Source organism: Mycteria americana, chromosome 8 (genome assembly GCF_035582795.1).
Source record: "Mycteria americana isolate JAX WOST 10 ecotype Jacksonville Zoo and Gardens chromosome 8, USCA_MyAme_1.0, whole genome shotgun sequence".
NCBI classification, from domain to species: domain Eukaryota; kingdom Metazoa; phylum Chordata; class Aves; order Ciconiiformes; family Ciconiidae; genus Mycteria; species Mycteria americana.
Window position 1 is genome coordinate 29,070,310 of NC_134372.1, and position 17,300 is coordinate 29,087,609.

A 17,300-nucleotide genomic window follows, 5' to 3' on the forward strand; every position below is an offset into this window, starting at 1 on the left:
GTTCATTGCGTGGATGCCAGCTGCTTGCGCCTGGGGTCTTCTGGGTCTGAGCAAAGCAGGTTCCTGTATGGTGACCACCACGCCAGGGGAAAGGTTGGACTTCTTTAGGGAAAAAAGCTCAGGATTTGGCTACCACAGCCCCTTGTGTGGCGATCCCCCGGTTTTCTCAAATAACATTGCAAAGCCAGTGACCTCGTTACGACTTTCTTCCTTACTGAGTCACTCCTGAGCTTGTTCCGGTAACTTTGCTCGTGCCACTGACTAATTTCTCCTTAACTCCTTCCCCCATGCCTTTGTCCCCCACCCTGGCCTTTCAACCGGAAAAACTGGATGCAACTGGGTTGGTTTGGGTTTGCTTTTTTTTTTTAATCCTGAGCTTACCGTGCGGGCTGTGGCACGGTGTCACTAGGGCTTGTGTCGCACGTCTGACACGCGTCTGCAGCCGAGGACAGGAGGTGGCAGTAAAGCTGTACCCGCCGCCCCCAGGGCAGCCCTCAGGCTCCCGCGGCGGGACTCGAACCGCGGTCTCCCCATCGCCAGGCCGACACCTTCTCCTCTCCCACACGGTCTGTGGGCGGGGCGCACCTCCCCTGGCTCCGCCCCCGGCCTCCGCCCCGCCCCGCGCGCGGGCTCGCCTGACGACAGCTGCAAAGCACTTTTTCAGCAGCCGCAAGTGAGGTGAGTCGCAGCCCCGCAGCGCGGGGGGGAGGGGGCTGTGGCCCCCCCACTCCGCTCCCCCGGCGGGCGGGGGCCGCCGTCCGTACGTGCGGGCCGAGCGGCGAGGCGGCGGCTCCCCGGCCCTGGGGAGGGCGGGCGGGCGCGCAGCGGCTGACCCGCGCTCGGTGGCCGGCCCAGGCAGGGCGGGGGGGGGGGGGGGAGCGCAGACAGCGGGGCGTGAGGCGGTGAGGAGGGAGCTGGTTGCTGTGGTGGCGGTGCCCGGGCTCGCCCCTCAGCCCGGCTCGGGGTGCTCCGCCGTGACTCAGCGCTGCCCCCGGGGCTGGGGGTGGCGGTCCCCGCGGGGGCGGCGGCAGCCCGGCGGCGGGCGGCCGGGGCGCAGCTGCGAGCTTCCCTCCCGCTTCCCTCAGAGGTCCGGCGCAGCGACCGGGTGACCTGCCGTGCCAGCCCGCGGCCTCCGCGCTACCTGAGCCAATGCTAGATCTGGAGGTGGTGCCCGAGCGGTCTCTGGGGAACGAGCAATGGGAGTTCACCTTAGGTAAGTGTTGCGTCCCCCCTCGGAGCTCGCCTGGCTGCCCCGGGGCCCCGTGTGCGTGAGCGGGGTGACTCGGGTCCACTCGTGATCCGGCTCTCATAAGGTTTCTCCCAACGCTTTCAGGGAGTTGCAAGAGAGGGAGAGAGAGAGTCAAAGCTCACCTTTCTCTATCGCTAAAAATACTAACGTACAAGCTTCAAGGATTCCTGTGTAGCGTATAGTCTCATCTTTAGCTTTTGCACGCCGAGTTGTGCTTTGTTTATCAGCTTGTATGCTTTCTTCTACTCGTTTACCTTGTTTTGTCTTGCCTTGCCATCTTAGACTGGTAATCTTTTTAAATAACTCCTAAAAGAGGAGGTGTGGATGTACTGACTGGCACCTGAATATATGTCAGGTGATACCAGCATCTTAAACTGTGCGCTAATACTTAGCATAAACACTGTGCTGTTCTGTACAAACCTTTCATAAAGATGAGTTGAGTTTCACAATTTCTTTGTGTCGTTGCTGGCTTGCGACATTATAGTGGAGAAAGTAAACTTTTGAGAGGTTTTCTCAGGGTTAGATAACAAGTATTTCTCCCCCCAGTGATTTGTATTTTTCATCTCTCTGAGAGGTCCCTCCCTACCGGTCATTGCTCGATTTACTGCAATGAGAAAGAACTTTCCCCCAGCTGATGGAAACTTGGCTGGTGCTCAGCCTAGGGCACTTAAATGCACATTTGAAACTCAGGTGGTATGGATTCTTCAGATGACCTGTGTTTTCAAGCAGGTATTGGTAGTCCTTAAAACTGTCAGAAAAGGCTGTAGCTGTCGCATTTTCTGAGTGATTGTTTGAGATATCAGCGTTGGACTCTTTCTCTCAGTTTTCCATCTTTGCTGTTGCTCTGCCTAAAGCACAGTTAATGGTAGTAGTGGTGTGGCTAATGTAAACAGGGCTCTGTGTGGCAGCCATCTGTATCTGCCAGAACCTGAGTTACGCTGCTGCTGCTGTTGTCACCTGTGGCAGCAGGGGGACAGACTGTTCCTTAAAAAGACTGTTACACAGCTGCCATGAACTTGGGTCACACCAAAGGAGTGGTGCTGTGTGGTGTTTATATGAAACCCATCAAACACAAAGGGCTGTTCATGCTGCTGTGACTTCAGAGTCAAGTACAACTTGATGGTTACAGGGAGGGGAGTGTTAGAATGGCTTTTCGAGGCTAATTATAGTACCTCAGGGTCCCACCCTTTGGAAACTCGGTGATCTCCTTATACCGCTAACGTGTTACTGTGCTCTCTCAGCTCTATGTGACCTTCCATGATTGTTTAGTGCCTGTATTACCTGAAAAGAAATATGATCCTGAATTATATACCCTGACAATCTTCATAAATACATAGTACTGCCTTCCCCCCATTCTCCTTATGAAAGCAAAAAAGGGAAGAGAGAAAATTATTTTCATTTTCCCAAGAACCCCTGAAGAAGCCTGTTAATGCAATCTCATGGTTAAAATTATATACTGTGTCTCTGTCTATGTGCACACACACACACATGCATAGATGTGAGAGGGAGGAAACTCAGCTGTAATTCTTGGAGTAAACATAGCCACCATGTGATATGTCTAATATATAATTAGCATGACCTGCTGGTATAGAGCAGGAGGCTGACTGGGTATTAAGATACTTAACTTCATCCTGCGCTAGCGATATTGTATGAAAGTTGTCCCTGCTGATAAAGCTGGTTCAGCTGTCTTAGTGGTAGCGAGGTTGGAAGCACTATGGTAAATGGGATTCTCGCTGCCAGCAGTATTCTACTCATCGTTTGTTTAGATACGCTCTTAGCAGAACTAATGGTAGTATTCCTGAACTGCTGCTGACTCTGGCTTCCAGTATTGTGCCTACAATGGAGATGACTGAGGGGAAATGCCAGGAAAATTTTTTACATGAGTTTTTGGATTCTGTTTCTGGCTCCAGTGTTGACTCAGTATGTGACCAGAGCATAAAAAAATTTAACTGAGGCTGAGTTTTTATGTTCAATTAGATACCTGTGTCACTGCACCTCTCGGGCTACATTCCTGCCATTTTAAAGGAGAACAATTAAATACTTATTCTGAAGTGCCTATAGCTGTATTATTAGCGTTTGAGATGTATAATTTCTAAGGTATACTTGCATTTCTCTTATTTTTTTATACTTTCTTTTTCTACTAAGTTTCACTTCTCTTTATTTAATGTGTTACGATTCATTTTCTCTTGAATTTTCTTGTATTCTTCTCTTTTAATCTTTATTCACTCCTCTACCCCCCCCTCCCCTTCAAGACACATAGTCTTAGCGTAGCCTAACGCTTTAAGCCATGTTCACGACCAGCCTATGCGAGAGGAGTGTCTTGTGTCACTTGTATCAATCCAGGAAAGGGAAAAGTTTGTGATGGGAGAGTCCTAGCACTGATCTTTGTGGGCGTTATTTGCCATGGTTCACTTTGGTTGACTGTCTGATGTGCTGGAAACCATGTTTGCTTCCCCGTTCCCCCTGACTGATGAGCAGGGGAAAAAAGAATTCTTTGTTTTCCTCTTTGACTGCAAAGGCTGATGAATGTTGAGGAAAAGGGGGTGTTGAGTGTGTGTGTGAGAAGGGTGGAGAAAAATAACCCAGTTTCTTTACTCCTCCTTTGGCTCTCTGCTAATGGAGGCAAAGGGAGGATACTGGCTCCTCCACGCATGTTTTCAGTTCTGTGAACTCTTCCTGGAGATCTTAAGTTGCTCATCATAGCTTTGCTAAGCAGCTGCATGGCAAAATCTGCTTGATTCTCAGTTGCTGAAAACTGAACAAAATCGGTCCATGTCCATTTGCTTGCAGCTTGAGAAAGCTCTGAGTAAGAGAGTCACATGAGCCATCTGTTTGCACACTTACCAACCCAAGATTGCATCAGTTTACATCAGACTACAAACTGCACTTCATGTTTGTGTGCACTTCTTTTAACCACGTGCTTTTTTACCGAAACGTTACCTACTTCTGACACTTGCTGTCAGTGTATAGATCTGTCAGCTTGTTTGCTGGCTTTGCTTGAGCCTTTGCCACTTCTTTTTTTAAAAGAGCTCGTGGTCTTTACCTCTGCAAGTCTCCTAGAAATACTGACTTTGAAAATGGGTTTCATACTTTTAACTCATCTTTACTCTTTTTGGAATCATAGCTTTTACTAGGTTAAAAAATGTGAAACTTTCACAGCAGCATCTTTGATCTTATATTCTTGCTGTTATTTATGTTTCTTTTCTATTTTGAAAATATTATCTAACACATAATAACTGTCTTAAAAAGTCAGCTGGTTACACTACAAGGCAACAGCTATTTCCTAGATAATAGGAAACAGTGCTGCTTTATTGTGTGACTCTGTGCATTTTAATTTCATTACCATTATTAAAATAATAACCATTCTTTTTGATTTTATGTCTTCTGGTGTATAATTTCTAGCTGCAAAAAAAATTGTTTTCAGGATTACAGGCTAATGTGCGAAACAATTTCACAGAAACAGTTGGATATGGTATTTACAAATTGAATCACTATAGCTCTAATCTATAAGCCTGTTTTGCTAAAAGTTGATTTCATAATTGCAGAAAAGCTGCAATGTATGGGTGCGACAGGCGTGTAGTTTAGTGCAACAGTGAAAAGAATAATTTTTTTTTTGTTAGTGTTATGCTAGTATTACATTAAAGCAGTACCTATGGTGATCTAGGCAGATGTGTGAGAGATATATATGGAGAGGGGGAGTTTTCTCACTTTGGTACTGTAGGTAATGTCTAAAAGGTGCTTTGGAACACGATGTACGGTCTGAGTTTGAGAGGTATAGCTAGTAACTAAAAATTTGAATGCCGGCACTGTTACCACAGGATCTACGCTTTTATTTAGGTAAATTTTCCCTAATCGAGGCAACTTTCTTAATGTTTGAAAACTGGAAATAGAGAAGAATGGGGCAAGGAGTGTAAATAAAATGTTGGATAACTAATCTAAATTTATTTGCAGCAATTAGTAGGGAAATAAAACTTCACAATTATGAGCTCATAACCTCTCTTTATAAATACCTGCTTTGAGTCCAGGAACACGATCACATTTCATTTGGAAAGGCAACAAAGGTTTTAAGTGTGATAAAGGATGAGATGGTGTGGTGCTATTCTTTCTGCACAATCAGCTGTTTCATTCTGCTTTCAAAAATTTATAGCTGTAAAGATAAGATATACACTGAAGAAAAAAAAACACAACAAAAAAAAAGCCCTTGAAATTGTGTTAGAGGGTAAATGACTGTTAAGTGTATTATTTCAATTGAACCAAATTGTTTAGTATGTTTATCTTGTCTGTAAACTGAGAAGATAAAGTTTCCTTCCTTGACACAAATGTAGCTGTATCAGCAGCTAATGTGGCCTGTTAGGTCTAAGGAGAATCATTGCTCCATTTTAGTATTTGTATCTATCTTGTACAACTACTGAGTACTTTATCAAGATTGATAAAGGGTATGCCATAAAATGCGGTCTAGGAGCCTATTGAATGTGTATAGGAGTGCTCTAGCCAGCTCTAGTGGAGTTTGGTATAGGCTGTTTTATCAGTTGTCAGATTGTTGGCCCCAAAAAGCAGAAGAAATTGTGCACGAATTGTAGAAAGATCTGTGCTTTTTCTGCCTGAACTTTGCTGTTTAATTTTGTGGCTAGAGATACTTTTCTTTGATATATGCCTAACAAACTGGTAGATAAACAGTGACTTTTCTCTTTCAAAAAAACAGGTCTGTGCTGATAGCATGAGTCAAGTAGGGTTATTTGTTGATTGCATACATTTCTGTTGTAATGTACTGTTTGCTGGTGATGACTGTTACCTCATCTGTAACCTTTCTGTTAAAAAACACTGTTAGCTGGTCTCCAAACTGAAGAAATGCAACTGTTTTTATTTACAGGAATGCCATTGGCTCAGGCTGTAGCAATTCTTCAGAAACACTGTCGCATTATCAAAAACGTCCAGGTTCTCTACAGTGAGCAGGTGAGTAGTGCATGGTCTGGCCAGGTCACTATGTCGCAGAATTAAGGCATTAGGGGGTATACTGATACTGTGTCATGCTAACGTACATATTGTATGAATTGTGGAGCTACTTGAAATTGAATTACACCAAATTATTGCCACCACATCAGAGGTGTAGCTTTTATAACAGTTTCATGTCAAGTGTAATAATCCTCAGTGCAGTGATTTAATGGGTATCAGTTTTGTATATGCGGTAGTGGGGTAATACTGTTTTTCCTTTAAGAAAGGAAATATTCTGTAATTAGTTGGATAATTTAATTCTAGTCTTTTTCCATTATCATTGTCAAGCATTGCAGTATTTTTGAAGTACTGAATCACTCATTACTTTCTGCTTTTCTGTTTGGTTCAGTGGTGATGAAACCCCTGAAAAGGCTTGCACACTTTCTCTCTGGATCTGCAATTTTGCCTGCAGAAAGGGGATGCAATAATTTAAACCAGCTATAGATGTTTTAATCATTCTTCATAACTAAGCATTAAGTTCCTAATATGTTTGACTTCCATCAAAAAGGGGACTAGAAGTGAAACCTTTCTGCTAGATCAAATAGAATGTGCTAGATATCTACCTTTACTTTGAAGGAAGTGGAAGGGAAGAGGAGATGGGACAAAGGAGGATTGCGAGTCTCCAAATGTGTATTATGTGAAATACATGTTAATCAGAAGATGATGCTCATATGTTGTAGATTACAGATCTTTGCATAGGGGAAAAAGGCAAAGTCTGCTAGCATATCAGTTTGTATCAAAATACTGATTGAGGCCTCATGCATTTGTGATGAATACTGAATGGCTAAGGAACAAGCTCGACTCTGGCGTTTACTGATGGATACATATTTCATGTAATTAAATGAATTATCCTTTTTTGTTTCACATTATATAGATTTATGGGTTTTATGATGACTAAATTGCAAACTGAAAATCTAGCTCCTTGTACTTAATGCATGGGAGCATCTGTCTGGCAGTGAATGCATTCCTTGTTTTTTGTATGCTTTGGAGGTTTCTTATTTTTTCCTACCACAGTGCATTACAGAATTATTTCTAGGTTTGTTTAGATAAATGATGAGATTCCCATTCCTCTCAGGTTTGTAGAATCACAGAAGGATTAGTGGTCCAGTGCTAGAAAGCGAGGTATACCGCTGCTTGTTTTTTTATGCCTCTTGGAAAGCTACATTGTGCTTGACCTTGGAAAGCTACATTGTGCTTGACACTGAATTTTTATTCTGTCGGGGGGGGTGTGTGTGTGTGTGTGTGTGTGTGTGTGTGTGTGTGTGTTAGAGTTTTTCTCCCCAAACTATAATAAATGTAAAGATGTTTTTAACATCTGCATAGTCCAACAAAATAGAAGTTCTCAACTTCGTGGAATAGTTGTGCTGATGATATTTTTTTCTGTATATTATTCCAGTTCAGTGCCTGATATGGGTGCAACTTTTTCCACATGCCACTCAGGGCCTGCAGTTGACTATATCCTCACCCTCGTGCAGAACATCATGTGCTTCATTAGCAGCTGAGCACAAAGAGCTGCTGCTGCAGTTCTTAGAAGATTCAAAGCTTTAAATAAAACTTGCCATGCACGACTTTTGTCCAGCTAAACTATACCTGAACAGCCTTCATGTCTTTCCTCTTTGCTTTCTAAAATAATGCCTTTGAGCATAGTGATCAAATGTTATTTAAAGTTGTTGCATCTAAAGTGCTGAATTTCTGATCCTGGAACTCCAGCAGCAAGTAGTATTTCCTTTCAAAAATTTGTATGACAATTAAATGCAATTAGATCTACCCACAGCTCTCTTTTTAACTTGACATAAATGGGATGCCCAAACTGTGCCAAAAAAGCTTGATGAACCCTTTTCTGTGACTAAAGAATTTTAACTCCTTTTTGGTCAGTTTAAGTGGGGTACTTAATTGCCTTTTTATGTTTTCCTAAGCCGCCTCCTCTGGATTTGTGTCGATGGGATTGTTCAGTGATAACAGTTTTTCCTGCAGCTTTATGTAGATTAGCAGTGTAACTGCACATCTGAGTTGCTTCCTTCAGGAAGGACCCTCCTGTTGCTTCCTGGCATCATCTTTCATACTTGAGGTTCTATTTTGTGTATTAAAAGTCACATGAATTAAATTTGCACCCTTGAAACTTTTCTTCTATTAGAAAATATGCCAGCATAGAACAGAAGCTATTTGCTGTACTAATTATCAAGCTTTTCCTCAGATGTTTGGTTTGGTTTTTTTTCCACCCACTCAAAAGTACTTATAATGCTCTCATTAGTCTTGGAATAACCTTATGAAAATTCTGCTTAGAAACCAGTGAAATGCAGAGCATAACCCGTATCAGAAGGACTCTGTTGGTATATTTAAATGCAATGATACATGTTTTTTTGCTCTATCGGTAGCCTTTCTAAATTAGATTTGTAAGGGATTTTAAAAAAGACCATCAGGATCAACGTTAGACCTTTTTATCTCAGGCTCTTGACTATATTGCAGTGCTGCTTAAATTCTACACAGTATCGTAAAAGTTTGCCAGCAATAGTGAAGTATTGATGCCATTGTGCGAGGCACTGTGAAGATTTCATTTAGAAGACAGCTTACATACCAGCTCACCCGTGTTCAAGAAGCTTGAACTGAACCTGCTTCAGGAAAAGCTACTGGAGTGATCAAGGGGAATGGGAAATCTGCATCACAGGGGATTGAAAGCCCTGTGGCTTTTTTTGACTTAGTGATGTGAAGTCTAGGGTCTGATTACTTAAATATATGGTTTGGGAAGGGGTGGGAGAGGCATGTGAGAATGCACAAAAAGTATCCAGGCTAGAAGACAGTGCTGACATGAGAATAAAGAGGTGAGAAAATTTAGCATGAAAATTAGACTTCTGACAGTCAAAACACAGACCTTCTCCCAATAGAGCAAAGGGGAGAGTAACAGTTTTTAAGATAGCTTATGCTTAATTCATAAAAAGGGCTGTATGGTGTGGCTGCCTGCAGTAGAAGCCTGTATGTGCCCCAGATGTCCCATCCCCATTCTGTCTTTTGCTAGATAACCGCTTGGTGCAATAGTAGGACATGAATATTGCTGCCTGCCTGTCATTCAGCCTTTTTTTTTCTCCTCTGAGGAGATGGTTGTGGACGGTAGAGCTTTTTGAAGCAAATGTGCTTTAGATGGTAGACAATCAAATAGCTGAATTAGGGCCAACTGACTGTACGTATGGATTGTACTGGTACAGGAGTGAGCAGCTTCCATGGTGTCGCAGCAGACTGAGATGGCGTACAGCCTATACAGACACCAGTGAAGCCAGTGGAATGTCTCCTATTGACTCCAGCAGACTACAAATTAAGCCTTTAGTTGTTATGATTCACAGTAACTAAGGAAACCTAAATTCACAACATAAGAGTCTGAAGCCTTCCTTTTGAGGCCTGAAAAAGACTGTGACACTCTTTGATTTTTTTTGAAGTGGAAAGCCCTTTCACCGTCTTTTTGTCAAGTGTATGCTTGGTTCTGATGTGAGAGTTTGGTGAGATGGGCTATTGTTTTTGTGCGCCAAGAATGCAACAGACTGTCCCTGCATGATGTCTCTGATGCTAAACTTGGAATGTTAATTTTCAAGGTGTTTGTTTCCACCCCTCTTAAAGTAACGGACAGCAACCCTTTTGGGAGTTCTTGCATGGTGCAGATCTTACACAGGCACTTCTCTTTCATAGGGAAACTGAAGGGGTTGAGAGGTTTGGCCAAATGTATTTTTGTTATGCTTATTTGTTGAACAAGTGGTTATTTTCTGAGGCAGTTCTGTTTTCCACAGTAACCAATTTATACTTATACAGTGATATATATCTTAACAAAGAAGCCTTGAAATCAAAAGCCTAACAGCTTTTTTTTTTGTTGTTTTACAGTCACCTCTTAGCCACGACCTCATCCTTAACCTGACTCAGGATGGAATCAAACTGCTGTTTGATGCTTTCAATCAGAGACTTAAGGTAATAAAACACCCTTCCTGCAAACAAAACCAATGCAAACCAAAACCCTAGGATATATTGACACTTAACAGAGCATAAGTATGTGGTTCTTTTAGGCATTCAGTTTGCCATATATAGTGCTCTCTTGTGATAATGAACTGATATGTGATAATGAACATTCTTTGGTTTAGGGGTTAAATCTTTGTTTATAGGAAATAGACACTTTAACACTGTACTGGGGACTCTGAGTGCCATAGGAGTATGATGGTCCAGTGTGGTCTCACTTGCCCATCTTGTCTCAAGTTGCAGCAGAAGTTGCAAAAGGCCGTTACTAAAGCTAAGCCTAGGATTTGAAATCAGAGCATTGGTTAATGCAAACCAGTGTTGTTTTCTGCCCAGGCTGTTCCTTTATTTGTGCTGCTGTTTTATTTTTGAAAGTAAACTTACTTCCTCCTATTCTTAGTTTTCAGTTGAGTTAGGTTCACAAGGTACTTGTGTGGCTGAGTGCATGATTTCTCCCAGAAAGCCACATTCAGGCCTCTTGTGAGCAGCTGCCTCCTGCACTGGCTTCAGTTTGTTCTGGATGAGTTTTTATTCTTGCGATCAAAGTCCTCAATCCAGCAATTCTGCTTCTGTGCTTTTAGGTGACCAAGTGTTGACCTGCCTCTCTCTAGGATGCTTTGTGTAGTTAAGATGCAAAATAAAGGGTAGGCCTAAAAGGTCGCTAACCTCCCAGGGCATTTATGTTCGTGAAAAATCTGTTACGAAAGTGGTATGTTTCATCCATACAAAATGAGCAACTGTGGGACTGTAGAGATATGACTAGATCAGTACAAAATTTTGAAAAGCTTTCTTAATTGAAATATTTAAAATATCTATATGTAACTTCTTAGTTATTCAGGGTGGTCCTTTTGGCAGGACCAGCTATGCTGAACCATTGTCAGTGTGGTTCTCACCTGGCGTGCATAAATTTCTGTGTAACCGAAGTGCTCAGGTGTTGATTTGGCTAACTGGGTGAGAGTGTTCTGATCTAACTGCCGTGCTATTTAACATTTGAAAGCAGAAGTGGGGGGTTAAATGTGATGTTAAAAAATGGAATGCTTACCCTTTAGGTAAGTATGGAATGTTATGCTCACATCCATACTTCCAAGCTTTGGAATAGTGGTAGGTGGAGCCTTGTTCCCCTTACTCATGTCTCCAATAAAACCAGCAGCAAAACATCACTCTCCAAAATGTCAGCATAGTGCTTTATCCCCAAAGTGACTTACAGAGTGTAGCAGTGTGCTATCAGCTGAAACTTGAGCTCTTCATATACTTTAAATGTGTATATATAAAATCATTGAATAGCAACCCAAATTATTAGTTGTTGGAAGTACTTATTTCTCTAGTAGTAATGTGTAACACCATGATACGTTTGTATTTCTCTTTTTCAAAATCTCTTTTATATTAACTATAAAAATACATGTTTTGAAGAACAATTTTCAGTTCAAATTGAGCTCAGATGGGGGACAACTGAGCACTTTTTTGCCAGATTTCAGTTTGTAACTGCCTTATGGTAGTTTCTGTTCATGAAGTCATTCTGTAATAATGGGATTTTTATTTTTGTCAAGATTTAGAACTTAATTATTCAGATTGCATATATGAATTTACAATTTTTAAGATAATATCTTGAAAATTCACTTTGTCAGATGGATCTTTATCAGTGTAAGCTACGCCTGCTTTATGAAATCTTTCCAAAATTTATTTAATTCTTAAGGAGATTGAACTCAAACCTGACATAATCACTTCAAGGGCATGGCTTGCTTACTGATGTTTTTTGGAATGTCACAATCTTGTAGTGTTTTTGAAGTGCTGTAACTAGTGTATGCCATGTCTCTTCATCTCCAGTTTTTGAAGGGCTGAGTTTGTCACTTCAACACCCAGTGTTCTAAGAACTATGCAAGAGCTTTTCTTCTCGCCTTTCTCCACAATGTGTTTTAAAATTTGTTTTAAAGAAAAAATAGAAAAAACAGACTCTTCTGGTATGTGTTTTTAGATTTGTTTCAAAAAAAAAAAAAAGACCAATCTCTTCTGGTATGTGGTGGTTCAGTCGTCTAGTGATACCTTTCATTTGTTTGTTTTAACTATGAAGAGTAAAGCTGTGTAAATGCATACAATGTTATGAAAACTTCCACTTGTAAAAGTGTTCAGAAAGCTTCATAGAAGAAATTCTATGGGATCAGTTCAGAAGTGAGCAACAGGACTTGTTAAAGAATAGTGTAGGTGTAGAATAAGTAATGCCTGTTTTTAAGATGGTATGAGACTGTGTTTTCAGTGTTGCTCAGCAGCAGCAAAACCAGAAAAATCGGGATGCCTTTTTTCTTTGCTTTGTGTGTTGTATTTTTTAATACACACTTGCTATTAGATTTGGTTATGAAAAAGAGGTTGAAATACAGGCTACCAAAATGGAAAGTCTTGACAGACCCAAAGAAGCTGGTGCAGGAGTAAAGCCATAGCAATATTCCTAAAAAGTTTCCTCCCTTTTTTCAGGAAGAGGAGGAAGGCTTGTACATAGCTTACCTTCAGTAGCCAAAGCACTGCAGGAGATGTTGCTAATGTGAAAGAGTAGATCCAGGACCAGGTTCTGAAAACACTGCTGTGAATTTTAGCAACAAGGTCTCTCGCACATGCTCCTTCTGAGGTGGAGAAAGAGTTAGATTTCACAGTGTCAGTCTGTTATTGCTGGTTAGTAGATACCGGAACATTTTTGAGTCTTACTCAGTACAGTAGTTTTTATCAAAACAGTGAGTGTGACAAAACATCAGGTTATACTCATTTAAACCAACTGCCTTCTGGCTGTGTAGTAAACCCATCACTGAATAGTCCTTGGTCTTCTCAGTTTTTGTTCCTCAGCACATAGAATCACTTTAATCCTTTTGTCAGTGTAGCTTCTGTAGTTTAAAAAATAAATCCTTTTCTAGTGCAATGGCCTGTTGCAGTGGTTCTTCAATATATGCCTTTCATGACTTTTATGAGCTCTTTTGACTACCTTTAAATTTTGTTCAGTTGCGCTTGTTTCTTCCTCTGCTGTTGGTGAAAAGAAATGTGACATGAATAGATCTGTCTGAATCATGGGAAGAGGGCCGATGGCAAATCGGTGCATGTTGGCTGCTGTCAGAGCGTTTCTCTCATGGGGGACGTCGTTTGTGTAATGTGCTATTCCTCGTGCACTGCTCCTTGTTCGCTCGACTTGTCCTTTTGTCTTCCACCACCGCAGCATGTTACAGCAGAACGTCAGGAGAGTGCCTGATGCTCTCTGGTAGTTGCTGCAAAACTAGATCTGTGTGTGGGGTGGTTTACGCTATTTTCAGGAACTTTTCCCACCAGAAAAAGATGTGCAAGGTCACTAAAAAATGTAAAATAATTCCTACCTTTTCATAAAAGTAGCCTTTGTTTTTAACAAGCTGTGTAGTAAAGGAAAGCTGGACGTGTCAAACTGCATTTGAATTAAAATGCTGGATAACCAGGTTTTTCCAAGAAGCATAATTCAAAGTATATTTATTAAGAAGAAAAATTTGTTTGCTTTTCTGTATGTTGATTCTGCCAGAATGTTCATTTGTTACTTATCCTGAAATGTGTGGGCTTCCCAAGCAAACAAAGTGCTTCAGAGAACTCTTCCAACTTTTTATGAGTCAACAGTGTACCATTAAATGTTGATTTTATTTTATTTTTTTTTAAATATATATATAGTGGTTTAAGCATTGCAAGTTGTTTTATTTAGGGTTATTTGCTGGGCATCTCCCAAAACCAAGACTTCCTTCTTAGCTGGTGATATTTTTAGGCTTTAAAGCCACATTTGGTAGCAAGCTCCCTGGGGAATTCTGCTTTATTCAATTCTTCTGTTTTATTGTCTAGCTGAAGAGTGAGTCCTTTCTAAATCTGCCAGTGATTTGTTGGAAGATTATACAAAGCAATAAAAAGCGCTTTACCTTTTCTTTACAGCAGTTATGGTGTGCTCTACGTATTTGCCTTTTCCTGCTGACACAGGAACACATATGTAGGGTGGAAGAATCTTGTGTTTGACCATGGTTACTTGCCAAAAATGATCTGCTTAAAGCCCAGTCTGGCCTCAAGATCCAGTAATGGTCACATAAAAATCATGTTAAATCAATCTCAGATGCACATTTGCAGTAATGTATTCAGAACAAAGGATCCATATGTAATATTATCTGCGGAGAGGGGAGCTCCTTGGACTATTCAATAAGGTCTAAAATATTTAATAAATATCAGAACTAGGTGTTATGGCTTAGTCTGATTCTTTGTGGGCTGCTCTTCTGCTTACCTTCTGTAATGCTTGGACAGATTGCTAAATGTCTTTTTATGTAGTATTGAAATGGAATACTACTACTTAGTCCTCCTGTCTTCATCTTTTACTTTAGAAGGAGTTGGAAAGTTAGAACAGTGCAGTCAGTGCTAGGACTTACTACCCTGCGCAGGCATTCTTCAGGGTAATAAGAGCAACCCAAGGAATGGCCTACCGTTTGACATTCATTAGAGGATTCGCTAACTAGCTAACCTTTGCTATTACTTTCCTTTGAACTTGCTTAAGAGTAATCTTTTTAGAAATCAGGATGCTGATGTATTAGTGAAAAGATTACTTCCTGCAGGTCAGTGCTGGTTTACATGGGATCTGGAGGTGCTGTACTGAACCCATAGCTGTTCTTCAGTACTTGTTTCAGATGCACAGTTGCCGAGTCAGTTTTCAGAGTTTTGTCTCTGTCAATGTGATTTATTCTAGCAGAGTTCTGTTAAGGAGGGGAGTGAGCAGCACTAGCTAGTCTTGCCTTTTGATGGGAATTTGCCTCTGTAATGATTCGCAAATGTGTGAAGTATGGTAATGTTTCCGTTTCCTGTGTTTCAGGTGATTGAAGTTTATGACTTGACTAAGGTGAAGTTAAAATATTGGTAAGTGATTTAAGACCTCCCATGATTTCTTCTTGATTACAGTGACTGGTTTCTCTCCTTTTTTTTTTTTTTTTTAAATCCTGAATTCATTTTTTTCAATCTTTCTTGTTAAAAAACCAAAATAACTGTCAAAAAAGAATGTAGATAACTATCTGTTCTTGAACATAGCACCTGGTTAAATTACCAGTTTACTCTTTCCTTCAGTCTTGGAGACTTCTTCCAGTTTAAATGTGGTATTGCCATTGCTAAATGTTTGTAGCATCCATTCAATATTCTTAATGCAGATTCATTTTGTTTTCTTTTTCAGTGGTGTCCATTTTAACTCTCAGGCAATTGCTCCAACCATAGAACAAATTGATCAGTCATTTGGAGCAACGCATCCAGGAGGTAAGCCGAAGTATTTCTGAGAATCAGAAGCATACCTAGATTGACAGACTTCTTTCGAGGAAGTCTTTCCTGTATGTCTGCCTAGAGAAGTGTGTAGACACTTCTGTTGTCAAATGATCTGAAGCTGTGTTCCAGAATGGTCGTATTCTTATAGTTGGGATATCATGTAAAATGTACTGTAAGTTCAATTGTGACGTTCTTTAAGTGAAATGGCGAGGCAGAGAGTCACTGACACAGAATGGTATGATACATATTCAGGTATCATTACTGTTTTGAACTGCCAGTACCAGAAAATTGTGAGCTTTGTTGTTGATGCTGTTGTTTTTACACATTCTTATGCATGGTCAGTTCTCAAGTGTCTTTAGGGATTAAGTATACCATGAACATCCAGACATTTGAGCTGATCTGTGTGTGGAGCCAGCCAAGACTGTACGCTCAGGCTCCATGCTCTGAGAATGTGGCTATACCCCTGTTAGGGCAGGATCAAGTGTGAGCCTGTGTATAACTGGCTTGCATCTCCCTGTGCCTCCTTCCTGTTAGCGGGAGCACTGGGGAGGTGTGAAGTCAGCCTACGTGCAGCATGACCAGAACCAGGACAAGTCTGTTTAACCTGGCTGAACCCACTCTGACTCTTGCACAGCTACTTGGCTGTTCACCACCTCTGTAGCAGGAAAAAGGCTAACTTGTTTACATATGAAAATGGAGAGTGTATTTCAGGGGTTTGTTAGGTGATGAAAATAAGCCAGTGGTGAAACTTTGAAGAGGGTATTTTATAATTAAACTGCTCAGGAACCTTCAAGAAATGGAGCCACAAACTCGCATAACAAGAAAGAAGATTAACTCCGTATAGGCAAGATACCCTTTTTAGAGCATCGTTTTCTATTTTTAGCTTAACCGAGTCCATTTGCAGTAGGCAGGCTGATCCCAAATAGGCTAGCGTTCTTTGTGATTGATGGCGATTGCATATCCAGTCTTTGTCTCTGTTCTCTGCAGACAATCTCTTGCACATTACAGAACAGGATTTATTAACTGTGGAGGGTCATGTGGCTAAAGTAATATCATCGCATAAAAGCCTGCTGTAGTAGATGAATATCAGATTGAGATAAATGAAGCTTGGAGGATTTCTAGCCATAATACTCCAAGGACCAGAATCAGCCTTTTTAAATTTCACTTTGGTCATGATCTTAACATTTCCTTTTAGGCAGAAACTCTGAGAACTATAGTTAGCTATTATGGAAATAGTATGTACAAAACTGTTTATAACTTTAGCTTGTTCTGTGACAATGGTTTATTTGCAAATATTTAGAGGAGAATTGCTTGCAAAATTGTGATACTATGAATGATAAAAATAAATACCCAGCTGTAAGCATTGCTTATGATACCAATAGCATGTTTTATTACTGCATTAAATTGTATGTAAGCACTTAAAAGCATAGCCTGGCACCATGTGTCCTCGTGCTGAATTTGCCAGATCTTGGGCACCTATCATATTCAATTAAGAAATCTTGCACACTTGCTTAACCTGGTGATAGTTTTTCATAACATCTTTTCATCCAATGACAGGTAGATATGAAAATGTATTTATTGAAATGTTGGCCTCTATTACCATTTCACTAGTGCATTTGATTATTCCGTTTCCTCACTGGAAATTCAGTATTTTCCATTAACAGCCTACTTAGCAGAAGTAAATGCTCTATATTAAGCTGCCTGTCATAAACAGTTTGAACTGTATCATGCAGTGCAAGTTTTTGATAACTCCTTTTTTCTTTGTTTTCTGAAACAGAAAAGACAAAAAACCAGA

General features: G+C 40.8%; 1 protein-coding gene across 7 annotated transcripts in view; it reads left to right on the forward strand.

The window, feature by feature from the left end:
• The first annotated feature begins 367 nt into the window (after positions 1 to 367).
• The window catches only part of PHAF1 (phagophore assembly factor 1), a 35,957-nt gene continuing 19,024 nt past the window's right edge, over positions 368 to 17,300 (forward strand). For 4 of the 7 annotated variants that reach the window (XM_075510520.1, XM_075510521.1, XM_075510522.1 and 1 more), the window contains exons 1-5: positions 917 to 1,213; positions 6,120 to 6,202; positions 10,106 to 10,189; positions 15,069 to 15,112; positions 15,420 to 15,499. In XM_075510520.1, the coding sequence (XP_075366635.1) occupies positions 1,150 to 1,213; positions 6,120 to 6,202; positions 10,106 to 10,189; positions 15,069 to 15,112; positions 15,420 to 15,499 (355 nt within the window). In that variant the 5' untranslated portion in view covers positions 917 to 1,149. The other 3 variants (XM_075510518.1, XM_075510519.1, XM_075510517.1) reach the window with 3 other exon arrangements.